Raw genomic sequence first — 26,603 nt, 5'->3', positions numbered from 1 at the left:
AGAGGAGAGTGGGGGTGTGAGGTAGATGATGGGGAGAGTGGGGGTGTGAGGTAGATGATGGGGAGAGCGGGGGTGTGAGGGAGATGATCAGGAGAACGAGGGTGTGAGGGAGATGATCAGGAGAGCGAGTGTGCGAGGGAGATGATGGGGCGAGCGAGTGTGCGACGGAGATGATGGGGAGAGCGGGAGTGTGAGGGAGATGATCAGGAGAACGAGGGTGTGAGGGAGATGATCAGGAGAGCGAGTGTGCGAGGGAGATGATAGAGGAGAGTGGGTGTGTGAGGGAGATGATGGGCAGAGTTGTGTGTGAGGGGGATGATGAGGAGAGTGGGGGTGTGAGGGAGATTATGGGGAGAGCGAGGGTGTGAGGGAGATGATGGGAGTGAGGGTGTGTGAGGGAGATGATGGGGAGAGTCGGGGTGTGAGGGAGATGATCAGGAGAATGAGGGTGTGAGGGAGATGATCGGAGAGCGAGGGTGTGAGGGAGATGATGGGGAGAGTGGGGGTGTGAGGGTGATCATGGGGAGAGTGAGGGTGTGAGGGAGATGATAGAGGAGAGCGGGGGTGTGAGGGAGATGATGGGGAGAGTGAGGGTGTGAGGGAGATCACAGAGGAGAGTGGGGGTGTGAGGGAGATGATGGGGAGAGTGAGGGTGTGAGGGAGATGATGGGGAGAGTGAGGGAGATGATGAAAGTGGGGGTGTGAGGGAGATGATGGGGAGAGTGAGAGAGATGATGAGAGCGGGGGTGTGAGGGAGATGCTAGGGGAGAGTGAGGGAGATGATGAGAGTGGGGTTGTGAGAGAGATGATATAGGAGAGCGGGGATGTGAGGGAGATGATGGGGAGAGCGGGGGTGTGAGGGAGATGATAGAGGAGAGCGGGGATGTGAGGGAGAATTTGGGGAGAGTGAGAGAGATGATGAGAGTGGGGGTGTGAGGGAGATGATAGAGGAGAGTGGGGGTGTGAGGGAGATGATAGAATAGAGAGGGGTGTGAGGGAGATGATGGGGAGAGCGGGGGTGTGAGGGAGATGATAGAGGAGAGCGGGGATGTGAGGGAGAATTTGGGGAGAGTGAGGGAGATGATGAGAGTAGGGGTGTGAGGGAGATGATAGAGGAGAGAGGGGGTGTGAGGGAGATGATAGAGGAGAGCGGGGGTGTGAGGGAGATGATGGGGAGAGTGAGGGAGATGATGAGAGTGGGGTTGTGAGGGAGATGATGAGAGTGGGGGTGTGAGGGAGATGAGAGTGGGGGTGTGAGGGAGATGATAGAGGAGAGTAGGGGTGTGAGGGAGATGATGAGAGTGGGGGTGTGAGGGAGATGATGAGAGTGGGGATGTGAGAGATGATGGGGAGAGTGAGGGAGATGATGAGAGTGGGCATGTGAGGGAGATGATGGGGAGAGTCGGGGTGTGAGGGAGATGATCCGGAGAATGAGGGTGTGAGGGAGATGATCGCAGAGCGAGGGTGTGAGGGAGATGATGGGGAGAGTGGGGGTGTGAGGGTGATCATGGGGAGAGTGAGGGTGTGAGGGAGATGATAGAGGAGAGCGGGGGTGTGAGGGAGATGATGGGGAGAGTGAGGGTGTGAGGGAGATGACAGAGGAGAGTGGGGGTGTGAGGGAGATGATGGGGAGAGTGATGGTGTGAGGTAGATGATGGGGATAGCGGGGGTGTGAAGGAGATGATCAGGAGAACGAGGGTGTGAGGGAGATGATCAGGAGAGCGAGTGTGCGAAGGAGATGATAGAGGAGAGTGGGTGTGTGAGGGAGATGATTTGTAGAGTTGTGTGTGAGGTGGATGATGAGGAGAGTGGGGGTGTGAGGGAGATTATGGGGAGAGCGAGGGTGTGAGGGAGATGATGGGAGAGAGGGTGTGTGAGGGAGATGATGGGGAGAGTCGGGGTGTGAGGGAGATGATCAGGAGAATGAGGGTGTGAGGGAGATGATCGGAGAGCGAGGGTGTGAGGGAGATGATGGGGAGAGTGGGGGTGTGAGGGTGATCATGGGGAGAGTGAGGGTGTGAGGGAGATGATAGAGGAGAGCGGGGGTGTGAGGGAGATGATGGGGAGAGTGAGGGTGTGAGGGAGATGACAGAGGAGAGTGGGGGTGTGAGGGAGATGATGGGGAGAGGGAGGGTGTGAGGGAGATGATGGGGAGAGTGAGGGAGATGATGAAAGTGGGGGTGTGAGGGAGATGATGGGGAGAGTGAGGGAGATGATGAGAGTGGGGTTGTGAGAGAGATGATAGAGGAGAGCGGGGATGTGAGGGAGATGATGGGGAGAGCGGGGGTGTGAGGGAGATGATAGAGGAGAGCGGGGATGTGAGGGAGAATTTGGGGAGAGTGAGAGAGATGATGAGAGTGGGGGTGTGAGGGAGATGATAGAGGAGAGCGGGGGTGTGAGGGAGATGATGGGGAGAGCGGGGTTGTGAGGGAGATGATAGGGGAGAGCGGGGGTGTGAGCAAGATGATGGGGAGAGTGAGGGAGGTGTTGAGAGTGGGGGTGTGAGGGTGATCATGAGGAGAGTGGGGGTGTGAGGGAGATGATGAGGAGAGTGGGGGTGTGAGGGTGATGATGAGGAGAGTGGGGGTGTGAGGGTGATGATGGAGAGAGTGGGGGCGTAAGGGAAATTATGGGGAGAGCGAGGGTGTGAGGGAGATGAGGAGAGCAAGGGTGTGAGGGAGATGATGGGGAGAGTGATGGAGATGATGGGGAGAGTTGGTTTGTTAGGGAGATGCGGGAGTGTGAGGGAGTTGATGGGGAGAGTGAGGGTATGAGAGATGATGAGGAGAGTGGGGGTGTGAGGGAGATGATGGGGAGATTGAGGTTGTGAGTGAGATGATGTGGTGAGTGTGGGTGTGAGGGAGATGAATGGAGAGTGAGGGTGTGAGGGTGATGATGGGGAGAGTGGGGTTGTGAGGGAGATGATGGGGAGAGCGGGGGTGTGAGGGAGATGATGGGGAGAGCGGGGGTGTGAGGGAGATGAATGGAGAGTGAGGGTGTGAGGGTGATGATGGGGAGAGTGGGGTTGTGAGGGAGATGATGGGGAGAGCGGGGGTGTGAGGGAGATGATGGGGAGAGCGGGGGTGTGAGGGAGATGATGGGGAGAGTGGGGGTGTGAGGGAGATGATGGGGAGAGTGGGGGTGTGAGGGAGATGATAGAGGAGAGCGGGGGTGTGAGGGAGATGACGGGGAGAGTGAGAGAGATGATGAGAGTGGGGGTGTGAGGGAGATGATGGGGAGAGTGAGGGAGATGATGAGAGTGGGGGTGTGCGGGAGATGATAGAGGAGAGTAGGAGTGTGAGGGAGATGATAGAGGAGAGCGGGGGTGTGAGGGAGATGATGGGGAGAGCGGGGGTGTGAGGGAGATGATGGGGAGAGCGGGGGTGTGAGGGAGATGATGGGGAGAGCGAGGGTGTGAGGGAGATGAGGAGAGCGAGGGTGTGAGTGAGATGATGGGGAGAGTGGGTGTGTGAGGGAGATGATGGGGAGAGCGAGGGTGTGAGTGAGATGAGGAGAGCGAGGGTGTGAGTGAGATGATGGGGAGAGTGGGTGTGTGAGGGAGATGATGGGGAGAGCGGGGGTGTGAGGGAGATGATGGGGAGAGCGAGGGTGTGAGTGAGATGAGGAGAGCGAGGGTGTGAGTGAGATGATGGGGAGAGTGGGTGTGTGAGGGAGATGATGGGGAGAACGAGGGTGTGAGGGAGATGATCAGGAGAGTGGGAGTGTGAGGGAGATGATGGGGAGAGTGGGGGTGTGAGGGAGATGATGGGGAGAGCGGGGGTGTGAGGGAGATGATGGGGAGAGCGGGGGTGTGAGGGAGATGATGGGGAGAGCGGGGGTGTGAGGGAGATGATCAGGAGAACGAGGGTGTGAGATGATGGGGAGAGCGGGGGTGTGAGGGAGATTATGGGGAGAGCGAGGGTGTGAGTGAGATGAGGAGAGCGAGGGTGTGAGTGAGATGATGGGGAGAGTGGGTGTGTGAGGGAGATGATGGGGAGAACGAGGGTGTGAGGGAGATGATCAGGAGAGCGAGTGTGCGAGGGTTATGATGGGCAGAGTTGTGTGTGAGGGGGATGATGGGGAGAGTGGGTGTGTGAGGGGGATGATGGGGAGAGTGGGTGTGTGAGGGAGATGATGGGGAGAGTGGGGGTGTGAGGGAGATGATGGGTAGAGCAGGGGTGTGTGGAAGAGGATCAGGAGATCGAGGGTGTGAGGGAGATGATCAGGAAAGCGAGTGTGCGAGGGAGATGATAGAGGAGAGTGGGTGTGTGAGGGAGATGATGGGCAGAGTTGTGTGTGAGGGGGATGATGAGGAGAGTGGGGGTGTGAGGGAGATTATGGGGAGAGCGAGTGTGTGAGGGAGATGATGGGAGTGAGGGTGTGTGAGGGAGATGATGGGGAGAGTGGGGGTATGAGGGAGATGATCAGGAGAGCGAGGGTGTGTGGGAGATTATCGGGAGAGCGATGGTGTGAGGCAAATGATGGGGAGAGCGAGGGTGTGAGGGAGATGATGGGGAGAGCGAGGGTGTGAGTGTGATCATGGGGAGAGCGAGGGTGTGAGGGTGATCATGGGGAGAGTGAGGGTGTGAGGGAGATGATAGAGGAGAGTAGGGGTGTGAGGGAGATGATAAAGGAGTGCGGGGGTGTGAGGGAGATGATAGAGGAGAGTGGGGGTGTGAGGGAGATGATAGAGGAGAGTGGGGGTGTGAGGGAGATGATAGAGGAGAGCGGGGGTGTGAGGGAGATGATGGGGAGAGTGAGGGAGATGATGAGAGCGGGGGTGTGAGGTAGATGATGGGGAGAGCGGGGGTGTGAGGGAGATGATCAGCAGAACGAGGGTGTGAGGGAGATGATCAGCAGAACGAGGGTGTGAGGGAGATGATCGGGAGAGCAAGTGTGCGAGGGAGATGATGGGGAGAGCGGGGGTGTGAGGAAGATGATCAGGAGAACGAAGGTGTGAGGGAGATGATCAGGAGAGCGAGTGTGCGAGGGAGATGATAGAGGAGAGTGGGTGTGTGAGGGAGATGATGGGCAAAGTTGTGTGTGAGGAGGATGATGAGAGTGGGGGTGAGTGGGAGATTATGGGGAGAGCGAGGGTGTGAGGCAGATGATGGGAGTGAGGGTGTGTGAGGGAGATGATGAGAGTGGGGGTGTGAGGGAGATGATGGGGAGAGTGAGGGAGATGATGAGAGTGGGGGTGTGAGGGAGATGATGGGGAGAGCGGGGGTGTGAGGGAGATGATGGGGAGAGTGAGGGAGATGATGAGAGTGGGGGTGTGAGGGAGATGATAGAGGAGAGCGGGGGTGTGAGGGAGATGATAGGGGAGAGTTAGGGAGATGATGAGAGTGTGGGTGTGAGAGAGATGATAGAGGAGAGCGGGGGTGTGAGGGAGATGATAGAGGAGAGCGGGGGTGTGAGGGAGATGATGGGGAGAGCGGGGTTGTGAGGGAGATGATAGAGGAGAGCGGGGGTGTGAGCAAGATGATGGGGAGAGTGAGGGAGGTGTTGAGAGTGGGGGTGTGAGTGTGATCATGAGGAGAGTGGGGGTGTGAGGGAGATGATGAGGAGAGTGGGGGTGTGAGGGTGATGATGAGGAGAGTGGGGGTGTGAGGGTGATGATGGAGAGATTGGGGGCGTAAGGGAAATTATGGGGAGAGCGAGGGTGTGAGGGAGATGAGGAGAGCAAGGGTGTGAGGGAGATGATGGGGAGAGTGATGGAGATGATGGGGAGAGTTGGTTTGTTAGGGAGATGCGGGAGTGTGAGGGAGTTGATGGGGAGAGTGAGGGTGTGAGAGATGATGAGGAGAGTGGGGGTGTGAGGGAGATGATGGGGAGATCGAGGTTGTGAGTGAGATGATGTGGTGAGTGTGGGTGTGAGGGAGATGAATGGAGAGTGAGGGTGTGAGGGTGATGATGGGGAGAGTGGGGTTGTGAGGGAGATGATGGGGAGTGAGTGTGTGAGGTTGATGGGGAGAGTGAGGGTGTGAGGGAGATGATAGGGATTGCGTGTGTGAGAGAGTTGATGGGGAGAGTGAGGGTGTGAGGGAGATTTTGGAGCACAGTGGTGGGTCTGATGGAGAATTTGGGGGAGTAGGTATTGTCTGGAAGAGTATGGAGTGAGTGTTTGTTCAGGATATCCAAGGGATGTGAGTATTTTAAGGAATTTATTGGGAATATTGCTGAGATATGGAAATTTTGAGGATGTGGTTGTGTGAGGGTGATTTTGGTGGAGACTTGGGGGTGTTCAAGAAATTATGAGGGTTTGGGGTGTGAGGGAGTTCATGGGGGAGAATGGGGATGAGGTCAAGATTTTGCGGAATGGGGTGTGGTTGTTTATGGTTGTGTAGGGAGTTTATAAGGGAATGTCATGGGAATGAGGGAGATCATGGGGGACAGCGGGTGTTGTGAGTGGGATTATGGGGTAGTATGATTGTTCGAGTGAGAGTGAGATTATGGGGTAGTATGAGGTTGTGAGGGAGATTATGGGAGCGAGTGTGGGGTCTGTGAGGCTGAATCTGGGGAGTGTGCAGTCTGTGAGAGTTAGGGACAATGTGCTGTATTTAAATGTGTGTAGATTTCTGAACCTGTTGGAGCAATTAGAGATTGGTCAGTGTGACATTGTGCGCATTTCTGAGCCATGGCTGAAGTAAGGCATTAAATGGGAGTTTACATTGAATATGTATATGTAACTGCTGTATGTGATTTTGTGCTGGTCTTGTAGCTTTAGTTTTTGGTTTGTTGGGTGGTAGAGTTGGTCTCCTGACTTGGTGTGTCTGGGTAGTGTTGTTTTGTCTGGTGGATCTGGAGCTCCTTTCCAGGGAATGCGCTAAGATGGTAGTGCGATATTAATACGCAGCAGCCTCTCCGGACTCTGGACTTGGGGATTACCAGATGTTATGTGGATTTTCTGGTGTAGTCTGTTTTGTCATGTGCTTTTGTGATGATATTCTGGAGAAACATTGTCTCATTTTTTAACTGCATTGCATTTGTGGTTTCTAAATGACAATAAACTGAAACTGAACTAAACTGAAATGATATACCGTAGATTCCGGATTTTAAGCCGCTACTTTTTTCCCACATTTTGAACAGCTTTGAACTCTGCGGCATTTAATACGGAGCGGCTAATGTATTATTTTTTTTCATGCCGCCAAAAACATTTTGCCTCGTAACAGTAGACCAATAAAATTGATGAGTAGTTCACAGAGGTCCAATGAAATTGTACGATAAATCAAGCGCACTTTCACAATTAAATTATTGTAAATCAGTCATTTGTACTCACCCTCATCAACATGGAAAACACTCGAAGAAAAGCATTGTGCTGCCTTTATGGCAGTTATTTAGTTTATAATATTTTTGCTTAGTAATTCATTTGTTAGTTAAAGTTAGAACTGTTTTAACTATATTTGTTTTCTGTACTACATCGCGGGATGCTATGACGTCACACCCGGTTTCGCCGCGTCTTGTGGGATACCGGTTTGCGATAAACGGGACGGCGGGGGGGAGCGGCGGAGCGAAAACGCTGCTTTTAAGTTAAAGGCGATCAATAACTTTTCCTGGTAGGCTGCAGTATATATATTTTTTACCAGTCGTTAGGAGATATTGGAATGTTGTTCAGTAAAGAAGTATACGCAACATATATTTAAAAGTAGCCGCGTTACAGGCACGGTTCGAAAAAAAGCATTTGCAATATGTATTTGTTTATGTTACCATATGGATTTAATTAAAAGTTAAAAAATCCTCACGTGTAATATCTTTCTGTGTAAATATCTCATATTACAACGTGGGACACCTGCGGCCTAAAATCCGGTGCGGCCTGTACAAGTAAAAAATTGATTTTATTTCTAAAATTAGAGCCAGCGGCTTTTAATCAGGTGCGCTCTGTAGTCCGGAATCTACGGTACTTTGCATCGAAAAGGCATGCAAGAAGGCATAGGCGGTGGTATGGCTCTGTTGCTAAGAATGGAATTATATCTTTAGAAAGAGGTCTGTTTGAGCCAGATTATAGCGGAGTGTTGTGGGTGTGAGGAAGATTAAGGGGGAGAGGGGGGGTTTGAGGAATATTAAGGGGGAGTGATGGGTCTGAGAGATTATGAGGAGAGTGGGTTGAGGGAGATTACGGCGGACTCAGGGGTACAAGGGAGTTTATGGAGAGAGTGAGGGTTGTAAAAAACATGGGAGAGTGGGCAGTGAGGGAGATAATAGAAAACCTACAGTACAATACAGGCCCTTCGGCCCACAAAGTTGTGCCAAACATGTCCCTTCCTTAGAAGTCACTAGACTTCCCCATAGCACTCTACTTTTCTTAGCTCCATGTACCTATCCAAAAGTCTCTTAAAAGACCCTGTTGTATCCGCCTACATCACCGTTGCTGACAGCCCATTCCACACACTCACCACTCTCTGAGTTAAAAAACTTACCCCTGACATCACCTCTGTACTTACTCTCCAGCAACTTTAACCTGTGTCCCTTGTGGCAACCATTTCAGCCCTGGGAAAAAGCCTCCGACTAACCACACAATCAATTCCTGTCATCATGCACAGCTGCTTTGAGTGTCCTATGGACTCGGACTCCAAGATCCCTCTGATCCTCCACAATGCCAAGGGTCTTACCTTTAGTACTATATTCTGCCATCATATTTGACCTACCAAAATGAACCACTTCACACTTACCTGGGTTGAACTCCATCTGCCACTTCTTAGCCCAGTTTTGCGTCCTATCAATGTCCCGCTGTAACCTCTGACAGCCCTCCACACTATCCACAACACCTCCATCCATTGGGTCATCAGCAAACTTACTACCCATCCCTCCACTTCCTCATCCAGGTCATTTATAAAAAGTCACAAAGATTAAGGGTCCCAGAACTGATCCCTGAGGCACACCACTGGTCACCGATCTCCATGCAGAATATGACCCATCTACAACCACTCTGCCTTCTGTGGATAATCCAATTCTGGATCCACAAAGCAATGTCCTCTTGGATCCCATGCCTCCTCAATTTCTCAATAAGCCTTGCATGGGGTACCTTATCAAATGCCTTGCTGAAATCCATATACACTACATCTACTATTTTACCTTCATCAATGTGTTTAGTCTCATCCTCAAAAAATTCAATCAGGCTTGTAAGGCATGACCTGCCCTTGACAAAGCTGTGCTGACTATTCCTAATCATATTATACCACTCCAAATGTTCATAAATCCTGCCTCTCAGGATCTAATCCATCAACTTACCAACCACTGAAGTAAGACTCACTAGTCTATAATTTCTGGGGCGTTCTCTACTCCCTTTCTTGAATAAAGGAACAACATCCGCAACCCTGCAATCCTTTGGGACTGCTCCCGTCCCACTGATGATTCAAAGATCATCGGCAGAGACTCAGCAATCTCCTCCCTCACCTCCCACAGTAGCCTGGGGTATATCTCATCTGGTGCTAGCGACTTATCCAACTTGATGCTTTCCAAAAGCTCTAGCACATTCTCTTTCTTAATACCTACATGCTCAAGCTTTTCAGTCAGCTGCAAGTCTGCACTACAATCACCAAGATCCTTTTCCAAAATGAATACTGAAGTAAAGTGTTCATTAAGTACCCCTGCTATTTCCTCTGGTTCCATACACACTTTCCCATTGTCACACTTGATAGGTCCTATTCTTTCATGTCTTATCCTTTTGCTCTTCACATACTTGTAGAATGCCTTGGGGTTTTCCTTAATCCTGCCCACCAAGGCCTTCTCATTGCCCCTTCTGGCTCTCTTAATTTCCGTCTTAAACTCCTTCCTGTTAGCCTTATAATCTTCTAGATCTCTAACATTACCTAGCTCTCTGAACCTTTTGTAAGCTTTTCTTCTTGACTAGATTTATTACAGGCTTTGTACACCACAGTTCCTTTACCCTACCATAACTGCCCTGTCTCATTGGAATGTACCTGTACAGAACTCCACACAAATACCCCCTGAGTATTTGCTGCATTTCCTCATCTCATGTGGTAACTTCAAGAGCCTTCTGAAAATCCAAATATACAATATCCTCTGCATCCCTTGATCTATCCTACTTGTAATCTCCTCAAAAAATTCCAACAGGTTCATCCAGCATGATTTTCTCATGCTGACTTTGTCCTGTGTCTCCAAATGCTTGATAACCTCATCCTTAATAATTGGCACCAACATCTTTGCAGCCACTGAAGTCAGGCTAGCTGGTCTATAATTTCCTTTCTGCTGCCTTCCTCCTTTCAAAAAGAGTGGAGTGACATTTGCATATGGTGGAGTATGGGGAGTGTGAGAAAAATTATGGGATAAAATAAAGGTTTGAGGGAGACTATGGGTTACAGTGAGAGTTTGAGGGAGATTGCAGGGGAGTGGGAAGGTGTGAGGGAGAGTGGGGCTTGTGAGATAATTGAGTGTGGGGGTGAGGGTCACAGGTTGAGAGAGGTTATGGGTAGAGTGGGGTTGTAAGGAAGATTATGGGTAGAGTGGGGTTGTGAGGAAGATTATGGGGGCAAGTGGGGTTGTGAGGGACATTTTGGTGAGAGTGGGTAGTGAGGGAGATTATGGGGGACTGTTGGGAGTGTGGGAGAGATGAGCTGTAAGGGAGATTATGGGGGAGGGTGTGGGTCTGAGGGAGATTATGAGGGAATGGGGTTTGGCAGGTTATGGAGTGATTGAGGATATGAGAGAGGGTGTGTGAGGGAGATGGTCAGGGAGAGTATGGCTTGTATGGGAGATAATTGGGGAGAGTGTATAGCAGAGAGGGAGATTATAGGGGTGGGTCTGGGTTCTCAGGTTTTGAGAAAGTGAGGGGGCTGTTGGAGAGTTTGGGCTGGTATGGGAGATAATGGACAGTGGTGAGGAAGAGATTCTGGAAGAGATTTGGGGGTTTGTGGGAGATTGGGGGAAGTGGATGGTGTGAGGGAAATTACGGGGGAGTGGGAGTTTGCAGGATAATGTGGGGAGTGGAAGTTGTGATTATGGGGGAGAGTGGGGTTTGTGTGGGAGATTATGGGGGACTGGGTGGTGTAAGGGAGATTATGGGGGAGAGAGAGGTGTGAGGGACTTCTTGGGGAGAGAGGGGTGATGTGTGGGAGATTGCGGGGTAGAATGGAGTTGTATGGAGACAATAAGACCATAAGGCGTAGGAGCAGAGTTAGGCCATTTGACCAGTTGAGTCTGCTCCACCACTCAGTCATAGCTGATCCTTTACTTCCCTCCTCATCCCTATTCCCCAGCCTTCTCCTGTAACCCTTGATACTGAGTCCAATCAAGAACCTACCAGTTTTTGCCTTAAATACCTGGCCTCAACCAGGTTGTGATAACAAATTCCATAAATTCTCCACCCTCTGGCTAAAGAAATTTCTCCACATCTGTTTTAAATGTATGCCCTTCTATCTCTTGTCCTAGACTCTTCTCGTGGGAAGCATCCTTTCCAATATAATCTGTCTGGGCCTTTCAACATTTGAAAGGTTTCAATGAGATCCCACCTTATCCTGCTAAATTCCAGTGAGTACATGCCCAGAGCCATCAAATGTTCCTCATATGATAACCCTTTCATTCCTGGAATCATCCTTGTGAACCTCCTCTAGACCCTCTCCAATGCAAGCCCAAAACTGCTCACAATACTCAAGGTAAGGCCTCACCTCTGCCTTATAAAGCCTCAGCATTACATCCCTACTCTTGTATTCCTTCTTGAAATGAATGCTAACATGTTCTGGTACTTCTGCTTTCCAAATAAATAGAATCCACTGTATTTACATTTCCTTGGCCTTTTTTAATGATGTTTCTGTTCTCCATTTAGTAAAAATCTACAATTGGTGTTGTTTCAGGGTTCTTAGCTGGTGCCTCTGTGGCTCCTGGGTTTGCTCTGTTGCTGACCACTGCTTCAGGAGGAGAAACAGAAAGTGGAGATGTACTGAAGTGGGGGTATATTACTCCAGCTTCCAAGCACACCAAGGGAAGAGTGGATCCTGGACAAGTGTCAAATGCAAGCAGCAGGCTTCTCCCAATTGACAAGTTACTTGACAAGCCAGGGAACAGTAGAGCTGGCTTTCCCAGAGATGAAGATATTTGTAAGTATCCCTAAGAGAGAGTAGTCTACTAATCATAAGACTTATAAGATTATAGGAGCTGAAATAGCCCACTTGCCCCAAAGAGGGAATCAGTTCTCAGCCTCCATGCATTGCAGCAATGGATAGACCAGAGAACTGAGACTGATGGTGTTAAATCAGATGCTCTAAGCATGGATATATGGATTGGAGGGTCAATGCCAAGGATGATGTGTGCAAGTGGGAATAAGAGCAGATATGACAAACCTCTGGTTGATTTTTTTCCCCACCATTTCAAACTGGCAGCAAAAGACTCCACATCCAATGAAGAGCAAACCTCCCTTGAAAATAGATTCACTAGTTTGGTGGCTGTACCAAGAAGGGAGTGTGAGTAAAACTGACTGAACTTTCTGGTTTAGACAACTGAGAGTTGAAGACATTAGAACACAGGATCTGAGGGGAATTGAAAGGGTAGATGCTGAGGGTCTGTTTCTGCCTTGTACAAGGGGCCATTGAGAAACTATGGATATAAATGTTGTCATCACCACTGTGTTGTAGGTGCTGTCTAGCATAAGATTGATAATGTGTTGGATAATAAAGAGATTGGGTATGATGGTGCCACAAAGTGGATGTCCGGTGCATTGTCTTATTGAACAGCAGAGCAGACCCCAGGCGCTCAGTTAACTACTTCTGCTTCTGTTCTTTTATTCTTACAAAATCAAATTTTGTCCAAAAACAACTTTTGAATTCCTTCCTGCAGCTTCACATACAGTACAAATCACTAAGTATTTTTACAAAGATTAGATGAGAGGTATTGATCGTGTGGATAGTCAGAGGCTTTTTACCAGGGCTGAAGTGGCAAACACGAGAGGGCACAGTTTTAAGGTGGTGGAGGTAGATATGATAGGGTCTTTTAAGAGATTCCTGGATAGGTACATGAAGCTTAGAAAAATGGAAGGCTATGGGTAACCCTAGGTAATTTCTAAAGTAAGTACGTGTTTGGCACAACATTGTGGGGCGAAAGACCTACCGTAGATGTCGGATTATAAGCCGCTACTTTTTTCCCACGCTTTGAACAGCTTTGAACACTGCGGCCTTTACTACGGTGCGGCTAATGCATGATTTTTTTTCATGCCGCCAAAAACATTTTGCCTCGTAACAGTAGACCAATAAAATTGATGAGTAGTTCACAGAGGTCCAATGAAATTGTACGATAAATCAAGCGCACTTTCACAATTAAATTATTGTAAATCAGTCATTTGTATTCACCCTCATCAACCATATAACAATCACAGCACGGAAACAGGCCATTCCGGCCCTCCTAGTCCGTGCCGAACTCTTAATCTCACCTAGTCCCACCTACCCGCACTCAGCCCATAACCCTCCACTCCTTTCCTGTCCATATACCTATCCAATTTTACCTTAAATGACACAACTGAACTGGCCTCTACTACTTCTACAGGAAGCTCATTCCACACAGCTATCACTCTCTGAGTAAAGCAATGCCCCCTCGTGTTTCCCTTAAACTTTTGCCCCCTAACTCTCAAATCATGTCCTCTCGTTTGAATCTCCCCTACTCTCAATGGAAACAGTCTATTCACGTCAACTCTATCTATCCCTCTCAACATTTTAAATACCTCGATCAAATCCCCCCCTCAACCTTCTACGCTCCAATGAATAGAGACCTAACTTGTTCAACCTTTCTCTGTAACTTAAGTGTTGAAACCCAGGTAACATCCTAGTAAATCGTCTCTGCACTCTCTCTAATTTATTGATATCTTTCCTATAATGGAACACATGGAAAACACTCGAAGAAAAGCATTGTGCTGCCTTTATGGCAGTTATTTAGTTTATAATATTTTCGCTTAGTAATTCATTTGTTAGTATTTTCTAGTTAAAGTTAGAAGTGTTAAGTATATTTGTTTTCTGAACTACATCCCGGGATACTATGATGTCACATCCGGTTTCGCCGTGTCTTGTGGGAAATACCGGTTTGCGATAAACAGGAAGGTGGGGGGAGCGCATTAGACCCGAGCGAAAACGCTGCTTTTAAGTTAAGTTAAAGGCGATCAATAACTTTTCCTGGTAGGCTGCAGTATATATTTTTTTACCAGTCGTTAGGAGATATTGGAATGTTGTTCGTGCACTGTTCAGTAAAAAAAGTATACGCAATGTAATTTGTGTGTTACCGAATAGTATGTATATTTAAAAGTAGCCGTGTTACAGGCACGGTTCGAAAAAAAGCATTTGCAATATGTATTTGTTTATGTTACCATATGGATTTAATTAAAAGTTAAAAAATCCTCACGTGTAATATCTTTCTGTGTAAATATCTCATATTACAACGTGGGACACCTGCGGCCTAAAATCCGGTGTGGCCTGTACAAGTACAAAATTGATTTTCTTTCTAAAATTAGAGCCAGCGGCTTTTAATCAGGTGCGCTCTGTAGTGCGAAATCTACGGTATATTGTGCTGTAGGTGTTCTGTTTCTATGTGTCATTTGCTTCAAATCAAACAGTGAGCATTGTGCTAGGCAACTTGCAAGTGTCGCCACACTTGTGGCCTATGACTCACTAACCTTAACCCATATGCCTTTGGAATGTGGAGGAAATTGGACCAATCCGAGGAAACCCACAGGGGAAAACATACAAACTCCTTACAGACACAGCAGGAATGACCCTGATTGGGCATTGTGATAGTCAGAGCTCTTAAGCCTAGTGTAAAAGCTAAAAATATTGATCAATGTAATTGAATTATGTAACCAATCGAGAATGATAATTTACTGTAAATTTGTTCTCTTCCAGCTAAATTCAATTCAGATTCAGTTTCTTGGCCAGAATTCTACCTTAGGCGCCCTGCTGGTTCTTCTGTGCTGTTCTCCATTCTCCCAAATATGAAGAGGCGCAAGGTCATCTGGAGATTTTTGAACCACGAGTACGAGTTGATCATCTTGGAGCATATGTCTTATAGTAATATAGTTTCGTTCAATTCCTATTTCAGACACCGGGTCAAATATGATTTAAAAACTGGCTCCCTCTTAGTGAAAAAATTGCAAGTGGAAGATAGTGGCCTATTTGAAGTGAAATTAGATGAGCTCTTGTTCGCCAAGTCAATTCAATTCAAATATGTCCGTTTTCACCTGGACGTGCAGGGTAAGTATGCCATGTGAGTATGTGTGTAAAATTAAATAAGTACTGAAAAAAACGGAAACCAAAAAATAAAAAAATAGTCAGGGACTGTACATGTGATGGTGGAAATGAGAAGAGGGCATGTCCTGGGTGATGGGGATCTTTTATGACGGATGCCGCCTATTTGCGGCATCGCCTTTTGAAGGTGATCTTAATGCTGAAGAGGCTTGATGCAGCATCCATGATGGAGCTGGCTGAGTTTTCAACTCTCTGCAGCTTTTTTTAATCCTGTGCTTTGACCCCTCCATGCCAGATTGTGATGTAGCCTGGTTTTATTGCTGCCAACCAAGATCTCCTACCTGGAGAGTTTGCTTTGCTACCTGGCCAGTGCGTTCCCACAGTTTACATCAAGTTTTATACACAATGACCTGATTGACATGACATTGGGGGCTTGCATTATAACGGAGATTGTACCTCAAAAACACCTTGCTGGTTGTAAAGCATTTTGCAGTACCCTTATGTTTTGAGAGACACTAAATAGATGCAAGAGACCATAACAGAACAGATTTTCACTGCTCCATGACTGCAAAGTCCTGAACCACAGACCTTGCTAATCTCTTTCAGTGAGGTCTTCACTTGTCGCACAGCATCCAGCACATTGACTCGACAAGTGACCTTTCCCAATGCAAATGACAGGCTGGCTACTCACAGACAACAGCTTAAGCAGCTCACACAAAATGCTGGTGGAACGCAGCAGGCCAGGCAGCATCTATAAGGAGAAGCACAGTCGACGTTTCAGGCCGAGACCCTTCGTCAGGACACTGAGTCCTGAAACGTCGACTGTTCTTCCTATAGATGCTGCCTGGCCTGCTGTGTTCCACCAGCATTTTGTGTGTGTTGCTTGAATTTCCAGCATCTGCAAATTACCTCGTGTTTGAGCTTAAGCAGTTTCTCAGTAGTAATGAAAATTGCTGCCAACAATATTTATTAAATGTCTGATTTCCAAAATCAGTTGCTAAAAAAAACAACTTATTTTGGAAAAAAACAGATTAAAAGCCAAAACATATCCAGAATTGACCATCCAGTGGGGTTACTGGCACAAAGTAAAATCATAATAAAATGAATAGCCAATTACTACTCTGACTTCTTATTAGACTATGAGACATAAGGGCAGAAATAGATAGATAGATACTTTATTCATCCCCATGGGGAAATTCAACATTTTTTCCAATGTCCCATACACTTGTTGTAGCAAAACTAATTACATACAATACTTAACTCAGTAAAAATATGATATGCATCTAAATCACTCTCTCAAAAAGCATTAATAATAGCTTTTAAAAAGTTCTTAAGTAGTTTACTTAAATACATTAAATACAATCAACCCCGGCACTTTAACATATCTTACTCTTGGTGGTTGAATTGTAAAGCCTAATGGCATTGGGGAGTATTGACCTCTTCATCCTGTCTGAGGAGCATTGCATCGATAGCAACCTGTCGCTGAAACTGCTTCTCTGTCTCTGGATGGTGCTATGTAGAGGATGTTCAGGGTTTTCCATAATTGACCGTAGCCTACTCAGCGCCCTTCGCTCAGCTACCGATGTTATACTCTCCAGTACTTTGCCCACGACAGAGCCCGCCTTCCTTACCAGCTTATTAAGACGTGAGGCGTCCCTCTTCTTAATGCTGCCTCCCCAACACGCCACCACAAAGAAGAGGGCGCTCTCCACAACTGACCTATAGAACATCTTCAGCATCTCACTACAGACATTGAATGACGCCAACCTTCTAAGGAAGTACAGTTGACTCTGTGCCTTCCTGCCCAAGGCATCTGTGTTGGCAGTCCAGTCTAGCTTCTCGTCTAACTGTACTCCCAGATACTTGTAGGTCTTAACCTGCTCCACACATCAGGAATAAGCCATTCCTGCTCCTCAAGTCATTGATTGGAGTGCTGCACAGAAGCAGTTGAAGCATTCCCATGCAGGTCCAGCAAAGAGCCTTTAAAAACCTAGTCTCCAGAAAAGAGGGGTGCTATCCAATGCAGCAATCATGGGCGAACAGTCGTTGAAGTGGTCTGAATCAGAGTGGTAAGCTTCGGCAAGAACTAACGGAGACAAGGTAAGTAGGTAAGTTCATTCCTTATTTCTTCTCTTTTCTTATTTAACTTGAGAGAATAGGGGATATGTCTACAGAGCGAGTGTTCTGAGTGTCAGATGTGGGATTTCTGGGAAACTACTAGTCTCCCTGATAGTCATGTCTGCACCAACTGCATCGAGATGCAGATCCTTAGAGACTATATGAGGGGAAAAAAGTGGGAGATGGAATACAGTGTTGGTAAATGTATGATAATGCATTTTGGTAAAAGGAACAATAGTACGGACTGTTGGGGAGAAGGTTCAAACATCGGAGGTGCAGAGGGAATTGGAGTATTTTCAGAAAGCATAGAACCATAGAACATTACAGCACAGTACAGGCCCTTCAGCCCTCCATGTTGTGCCGACCTATATAATCCTTAAAAAAAGTACTAAACCCACACCACCCCATAGTGTGTTGTCATTGGAGAGAGTCCAGAGGAGGTTTATGACAATGATTCTGGGAATGAAGGGATTAACGTATGAGGTGCATTTGGCAGCTTCGGGCCTATACTCACTAGAATTTAGAAGAATGCAGGGGGATCTCATTGAAACCTACTGAACATTGAAAGGACTAGATAGGGTGGATGTGGAGAGGATGTTTCCTGTTGTGGGGGTATCCAGAACAAGAGGGCACAACCTCAAAATTGCGGGGTGACCTTTTAGAATAGAGTTGAGGATTCTTTTCAGCCAAAGAGTGGTGAATCTGTGGACTGCACTGCCACCAATTGTGGTGGTGGCAAAGTCCGTGGGTATATTTAAGTTGAAAGTTGATCATTTTCTGATCGGTCAGGGCAACAAAGGATATGGTGAGAAGGTAGGTGTATGGGGTTGAGTGGGATCTGGGATCAGCCACGGTGGAATGGCTGAGCAAAATTGATGGGCTGAATGGCCTAATTCTGCTCCTGTGTCTTATGGTCTTGTGATCTTATGTCAGCTCTGCAGTTCGATCATAGCTGATTTATTTTCCCTTTCAACTCCATTTTTCTGCCTTCTCTCCATAACCTTGCTAATTAAAATTTATCAACCTCCACTTTAAATATACTCAGTGATTTGCCCTCCATAGCCATCTGTGGCAATGAATTCCACAGATTCAGGACCTGCTGGCAAAAGGATTTCTTCCTCATTTCTGTTCTAATAGACATTCCTCAATTCTGAGTCTGATCAGACTCTCAGAGCTGGTCTTAAACTCTCCCACTATTAGAAACATCCCCCTTTGTATTTTTAGAGGGAAAATTATTTTATTGAATTGACTTTACATCATACATATGAGGAGTAAAAATCTATTTTGTATAATGAATTTATTTCTGCTTTGATGACAAGTTGCCTTTTTCATTTGGTAATGCTTTTATGAAGCATCTTTTGTCATTTCCTACCACAGAGTCAGCATTGTACAATGTAGAAATTGACTTTTTGGTCCCCCATGCCAAACTATAATATCCCATTTGCCTGAATTAAATACATCCTCCTTTGCCTTGTTACACTTCTTACCTTCATCTCCTCCTCTGGCTGCTCACTCCAGATATCAACATGTGAAAACTTTGCTACTCCATCTCCCTCTCAGCTTAAACCTATATTTCTAAATAATGGCATTATTGTTGATTGAATATATTAATCATTTTTAGTAGGACACTTCTTACCTAATTTTCAGTGAGCATCTTTTTATATACTTATGATAGGACCTCCACTGTGATACAGAGCATAGATTCTTGCACAGAAATGGGCTTGTACATTCAGCCAGAGACTCTTCCACAGCACAGGAACTCTCTGAAGACTCAGGCTCAGGTTGAAGACATGGTGAAGTACTCCACATAGCTAGGGGGCACAGGCTTTGAGCACCCTGGGGCTGACACCATCCTGGCCTGCAGCCTTGCTTGGGTGGAGACGTTTCAGCTGTCTTTTCACCTGTTCAGCTGTGAAGCCCGCCGTGGTGGTTCCAGGTGTGGGAGGGTTGTAGTCACTAGAGCAGGGTGGGGGGCTGTGAGGAGGGGTAGGAGGGGAGAGTGGAGTATGTGTTGGTTGGGGGCCGACAACAGAAGAATCATGTAAGGGATGTGCAGGGACCACAGTGTCAAATCTGTTGAAGAACAGGTTAAGTTTGTTGGCCCTGTCCACACTGCCTTCAGCTCCTCTTGCTGGTTCCTCCATCATTGTGTGTACGTTGCTTGAATTTCCAGCTTCAGCACATTTTCTCTTGTTTGTGACTAGTTTGTCCACCCTTTTCTCATAGCACATGCCATTTACTCCAACAGTATCCTTCTACACTCTATACATTCCCAAACCAAAAGCTGTGGATGAAACAGGAGGTATATCATCTGCTGAAGGCTAGATCTGTGGCACTCAAGTCTGGTGACCCAGGACTGTACCAGAAAACCAGCTATGATTTGCAGAGGGCTATTTCAAGGGCAAAGAGACTATTTTGAATGACATCGGATGCAGGGCAACTCTGGCAGGGCTTGCAAGACATTACTTCCTACAAAGCGAAACACAATAGCATGAATGGCAGTGATGCTTCTCTGCCAGATGAACTCAACACCTCCTATGTCTACTTTGAAAGGGAGAGCACAACTACAGCTGTGAAGATCCCTGCTGCACCTGTTGACCCCTCTGATCTCTGTCTCAGAGGCCAAAGTTAGGCTGTCTTTAAAGAGGGTTAGAAGGTTCCGATGGAGTACCTGGTAAGGCTCTGAAAACTGGTGCCAAGCAATTGGCAGGAGTATTCAAGGACATTTTCAATGTCCCACTGCTACAGTCAAGAGTTCCCACGTGCTTCAAAAAGGCAACAATTATACCAGTGCCTAAGAAGGATAATGTGAGCTATTTAATGATTATCACCTGGTAATGAAATGAAATATCTTTATTGTCATTGCATAGTAGAATTTTATGCACCAATACAGCGAAAATGACTTTGCAACTTTTGTACTCAATGCTATAAAACAACAAATAAAAAAAACAATAAATATAATCAAGTAACCAGCCAGTACAAGCAATGACCAGCAGTACAAAAGGGCAACTCAGATGCATGACAGCCATATTAAAATATTAATAAAACAGTATTAAAAGTAGCAATATAACAAATTTATGGATGATGCTTGATCAATTGGTTCAGAGCAATTATAGCTGTTTTTCAGTCTGGAAGTGCGGGCATAGAAAATCTTATATCATCTGCCAGATGGAAGAAGTTCAAACAGATGATTGCATGGATGTGTATTGTCCTTACAGATGTTTGTAACACTCATATCTACAGTGATGAAATGCTTTGAGAGGTTGGTCATGACTAGACTGAACTCCTGCCTCAGCAAGGATCTGGACTATTGCAATTTGTCTTTTGCCACATTGCAATTTGCCTTTCTTCACATGGCTTTAGACCACCTGGACAACACAAACATCTACAGTATGTCAGGATGCCGTTCATCGACTATAGAAGAAGAAAGAAGAAAGCCCTTAACTCCTAGTGGAGTCATCGGGACGCCATCATGACAGCGTTTTTTTTAGCAGGCTTTCTTATTTTTATGAGGCCAAGTTGCTAGCTCAACGCTCAACCCAGCACGGATGGAATGTGTGCAAGCTGGCTGGATTCGAACTCCGGAGCCATTGCTTTGAAGTCCAGCGCTTATGCCGCTACGCCACCAGCCGGCTTAATTGACTATAGCTCAGTATTTAATACCATCATTCCCACAATCCTGATTGAGAAGTTACAGAACCTGAGCCTCTGTACCTCCCTCTGCAATTGGATCCTCGACTTCCTATCTAGAAGATCACACTGGTGATCACTGATCACACCTCAGGGGTGTGCACTTAGCCCACTGCTCTGCTCTCTATGGATGACTGTGTGGCTAGGCATAACCATATAACCATATAACAATCACAGCACGGAAACAGGCCATTCCGGCCCTCCTAGTCCGTGCCGAACTCTTAATCTCACCTAGTCCCACCTACCCGCACTCAGCCCATAACCCTCCACTCCTTTCCTATCCATATACCTATCCAATTTTACCTTAAATGACACAACTGATCTGGCCTCTACTACTTCTACAGGAAGCTCATTCCACACAGCTATCACTCTCTGAGTAAAGAAATACCCCCTCGTGTTTCCCTTAAACTTTTGCCCCCTAACTCTCAAATCATGTCCTCTCGTTTGAATCTCCCCTACTCTCAATGGAAACAGCCTATTCACGTCAACTCTATCTATCCCTCTCAACATTTTAAATACCTCGATCAAATCCCCCCTCAACCTTCTACGCTCCAATGAATAGAGACCTAACTTGTTCAACCTTTCTCTGTAACTTAAGTGCTGAAACCCTGGTAACATCCTAGTAAATCGTCTCTGCACTCTCTCTAATTTATTGATATCTTTCCTATAATTCGGTGACCAGAACTGTACACAATATTCCAAATTTGGCCTTACCAATGCCTTGTACAATTTTAACATTACATCCCAACTTCTGTACTCAATGCTCTGATTTATAAAGGCCAGCGTTCCAAAAGCCTTCTTCACCACCCTATCTACATGAGACTCCACCTTCAGGGAACTATGCACTGTTATTCCTAGATCTCTCTGTTCCACTGCATTCCTCAATGCCCTACCATTTACCCTGTATGTTCTATTTGGATTATTCCTGCCAAAATGTAGAACCTCACACTTCTCAGCATTAAACTCCATCTGCCAACGTTCAGCCCATTCTTCTAACCGGCATAAATCTCCCTGCAAGCTTTGAAAACCCACCTCATTATCCACAACACCTCCTACCTTAGTATCATCAGCATACTTACTAATCCAATTTACCACCCCATCATCCAGATCATTTATGTATATTACAAACAACATTGGGCCCAAAACAGATCCCTGAGGCACCCCGCTAGTCACCGGCCTCCATCCCGATAAACAATTATCCACCACTACTCTCTGGCATCTCCCATCTAGCCACTGTTGAATCCATTTTATTACTCCAGCATTAATACCTAATGACTGAACCTTCTTAACTAACCTTCCATGTGGAACTTTGTCAAAGGCCTTGCTGAAGTCCATATAGACTACATCCACTGCCTTACCCTCGTCAACATTCCTCGTAACTACTTCAAAAAATTCAATAAGGTTTGTCAAACATGACCTTCCACGCACAAATCCATGCTGGCTACTCCTAATCAGATCCTGTCTATCCAGATAATTATAAATACTATCTCTAAGAATACTTTCCATTAATTTACCCACCACTGATGTCAAACTGACAGGTCTATAATTGCCAGGCTTACTTCTAGAACCCTTTTTAAACAATGGAACCACATGAGCAATACGCCAATCCTCCGGCACAATCCCCGTTTCTAATGACATCTGAAAGATCTCCGTCAGAGCTCCTGCTATCTCTACACAAACTTCCCTCAAGGTCCTGGGGAATATCCGGTCAGGACCCGGAGATTTATCCACTTTTAAATTTCTTAAAAGCGCCAGTACTTCCACCTCTTTAATTGTCATAGGTTCCATAACTTCCTTACTTGTTTCCCACACCTTACACCATTCGATATCCTTCTCCTTAGTGAATACCGAAGAGAAGAAATCGTTCAAAATCTCTCCCATCTCCCTCGGCTCCACACATAGCTGACCACCCTGATTCTCTAAGGGACCAATTTTATCCCTCACTATCCTCTTGCTTTTAATATAACTGTAGAAGCCTTTCGGATTTACTTCCACCTTATTTGCCAAACCAAACTCGTAACTTCTTTTAGCTTTTCTAATCTCTTTCTTAAGTTTCCTTTTACATTCTTTATATTCCTCGAGCAATTCCTTTACTCCATGCTGCCTATATCTATTGTAGACATCCCTCTTTTTTCGAACCAAGTTTCTAATATCCCTTGAAAACCATGGCGCTTTCAAACCTTTAACCTTTCCTTTCAACCGAACAGGAACATAAAGATTCTGTACCCTCATAATTTCACCCTTAAATGACCTCCATTTCTCTATTACATCCTTCCCATAAAACAACTTGACCCATTCCACTCTCTCTAAATCCCTGCGCATCTCCTCAAAGTTAGCCTTTCTCCAATCAAAAATCTCAACTCTAGGTCCAGTCCTGTCCTTCTCCATAATTATATTGAAGCTAATGCTATTGTGATCACTGGACCCGAAGTGCTCCCCAACACATACATCTGTCAGCTGACCTATCGCATTCCCTAACAGGAGATCCAACACTGCCCCATCTCTAGTCGGTACTTCTATGTATTGTTGCAAAAAGCTATCCTGCACACATTTCACAAACTCTAAACCATCCAGCCCTTTTACAGAATGAGCTTCCCAATCTATGTGTGGAAAATTAAAATCTCCCACAATCACCACCTTGTGTTTACTACAAATATCTGCTATCTCCTTACACATTTGCTCTTCCAACTCACGCTCCCCATTAGGTGGCCTATAATACACTCCTATCAGTGTTACTACACCTTTCCCATTCCTCAATTCCACCCAAATAGCCTCCCTAGAGGAGCTCTGTAATCTATCCTTCCAAAGCACCGCCATAAGATTTTCTCGGACAAGCAATGCAACACCTCCTCCTCTGGCCCCTCCTACTCTATCACACCTGAAGCAACTAAATCCAGGAATATTTAGTTGCCAATCACACCCTTCCTGCAACCATGTTTCACTAATAGCTACAACATCATAATTCCAGGTATCAATCCACACTTTAAGCTCATCCACCTTTCTTACAATGCTCCTAGCATTAAAATAGATATTAAAATTTATAGCTCAAATACCATCTATAAATTTGCTGACAATACAGCTACTGTTGGTAGCATCTCAGATGGTGATGAGAGGGCGTACAGGAGTGAGATATGCCAACTAGTGGAGTGGGGTCACAGCAACAACCTGGCACTCAACGTCAGTAAGATGAAAGAGCTGCTTGTGGACTTGAGGAAGGGTAAGATGAAGGAACACATACCAATCCTCATAGAGGGATCAGAAGTGGAGAGGGTGAGCAGTTTTAAGTTTCTGGGTGTCAAGATCTCTGAGGACCTAACCTGGTCCCAACATGCAGTTATAAAGAAATCAAGACAGCTACATTAGGAATTTGAAGAGATTTGGTATATCAACAAATACACTCAAAAACTTTGATATATGTACTGTGCACAGCATTCTGACGGGCTGCATCACTGTCTGTTATGGGGGCGCGGGTGCTACTGCCCAGGACCGAGAGAAGCTGCAGAGGGTTGTAGTCAACTCCATCTTGGGCACTAGCCTACAAAGTATCCAGGACATCTTCAAGGAGCAATGTCTCAGTAAGGCAGCATCCATTATTAAAGACTTCCTGCATCCAGGGTATGCTATTTTCTCACTGTTACCATCAGGTAGGAGGTACAGAAGTGTGAAGGCACACACAGGGATTCAAGAACAGCTTCTTTCCCTCTGCCATTCCAGTCCTAAATGGACATTGAATCCTTGAACACTGCATCACTTTTTAATATATTATTTCTGCTTTTGCACGATTTTTAATCTATTCAATATATGTATACTGTATTTGATTTACTTATTATTATTTTAGTTTTATTTGTCTATGTTATGTATTGCATTGAACTGCTGCTGCTAAGGTAACAAATTTCACAACACGTGCCGTGATAATAAACCTGATTCTGATTCTGCACCCGCTTAAAAGCCTCTACATCCTGCCTTTAATGGGGTGAGCAGAATTGAATGAAATATTCCAAACACTGCTTCCAATCATCCAAATATACACTATCCATCCAAGTCATCTTGGAATTGTCACAGTTTTTTTTTCATCAGAAGCCAAGAAGTGCTCATATCCTAGAACATAGAAATCTACAGCAACTTACAGGCCCTTTGGCCAACAATGTTGCACCGATCATGTAACCTACTCTAGAAACTGCCTAAAATTGCCCTACAGCATGACCCTCTATTTTTCTAAGTTCCATGTACCGAAGTGTCTCTTAAAAGACCCTATTGTATCCGCCTCTACCACCATTACTTGCAGTGCATTCCATGCCCCCACCACTCTGTGTTGAAAAGTCTACTGAAGAATTAACAATAAAATGTGATCTTGTGGTCATTCTTAAACCTTTGAAATATTTAAAAAGGAGGAATTGTGAGATTGTTGTCTATGTGTTGTGCATCACTGATAAGACATGGTCCAAGCATTGTCACATCGAGAATGCAGGGATAAAAACAAATTAGTACAGTCAATTACAAGATACTTAAAAATGGAAGAGGGATTGCACTGGCATTTTAGACCATAAGACATAGGAGCAGAATTAGGCCATTTAGCCCATTGAGTCTGCTCTGCCATTTAATCATGGCTGATCCTTTTTTTTCTCCTCCTCAACCACATTTCCCAGCCTTCTCTGTAACATTTGATGCCGTGTCCAATCAATCAGTCTCTACTTTAAATACACCCAATGACCTAGACTCCACAGCTCCCCTTGGCAATTAATTTCACAAATTCACTACCTTCTGGCTTAAGAAATTTCTCCACATCTCTGTTTTGAATGAACACCCCTCTATCCTGAGTCTCTGCCCTCTTGTCCAAGAATCTCCCAACATAGGAAACGTCCTTTCCTCATCTATTCTGTCTAGACCTTTGAACATTCAAAAGGTTTAGTGAGATCTTCCCTCATCCTTCTAAATTCCAACGAGCACAGACCTAGAGCCATCAAACATTCCTTGTATGATAACCCTTTCATTCCTGAGATCATTCTTGTGAACCTCGTCTGAATCCTCTCCAATGCCAGCATATCTCTCCTAAGATGAGGAGCCCAAAACTGTTCACAATACTCAAGCTGAGACCTCACCAGTGCCTTCAAAAGCTTCAGCATCACATCCTTGATCTTGCATTCTAAACCTCTTGAAATGAATGCTGACATTGCATTTACCTTCCTCACCACAGAGTCAACCTGCAAGTTAACCTTCAGGGTTAACACACAAGGACTCCCAAGTCCCTTTGCACCTCAGATTTTTGGATATTCTCCCTGTTTAGAAAATAGTCTGTACATTTATTTCTAACTACGGAAGTGCATGACAATGCATTTTCCAACATTATATTTTATTTGCCACTTGGCCATTCTGGATTGGAGGGTTCTGACTAGTGGTGTCCCACAAGGATCGGTCCTGGGTCCTCTACTTTTCATGATTTTTATTAACGACCTGGATGTGGGGGTAGAAGGGTGGGTTGGCAAGTTTGCAGACAACACAAAGGTTGGGGGTGGTGTGGATAGTGTAGAGGATTGTCCAAGATTGCAGAGAGACATTGATAGGATGCAGAAGTGGGCTGGGAAGTGGCAGATGGAGTTCAACCCAGAGAAGTGTGAGGTG

At 46.1% G+C, this 26,603-nt stretch overlaps 1 protein-coding gene across 1 annotated transcript in view; it reads left to right on the top strand.

Moving 5' to 3' along the window:
• Positions 1 to 26,603, top strand: part of LOC140721718 (uncharacterized) — a 154,725-nt gene that overhangs the window by 10,327 nt on the left and 117,795 nt on the right. The window contains exons 2-3 of the mRNA XM_073036505.1: positions 11,811 to 12,053; positions 14,835 to 15,182. Coding sequence (XP_072892606.1) covers positions 11,811 to 12,053; positions 14,835 to 15,182 — 591 coding nt within the window. The remainder of the gene's footprint in view (positions 1 to 11,810; positions 12,054 to 14,834; positions 15,183 to 26,603) is intronic.

This window comes from Hemitrygon akajei, chromosome 2, assembly GCF_048418815.1.
Source record: "Hemitrygon akajei chromosome 2, sHemAka1.3, whole genome shotgun sequence".
Classification (NCBI taxonomy): Eukaryota; Metazoa; Chordata; class Chondrichthyes; order Myliobatiformes; family Dasyatidae; genus Hemitrygon; species Hemitrygon akajei.
This window is presented reverse-complemented; position numbering and strand designations above follow the sequence as displayed.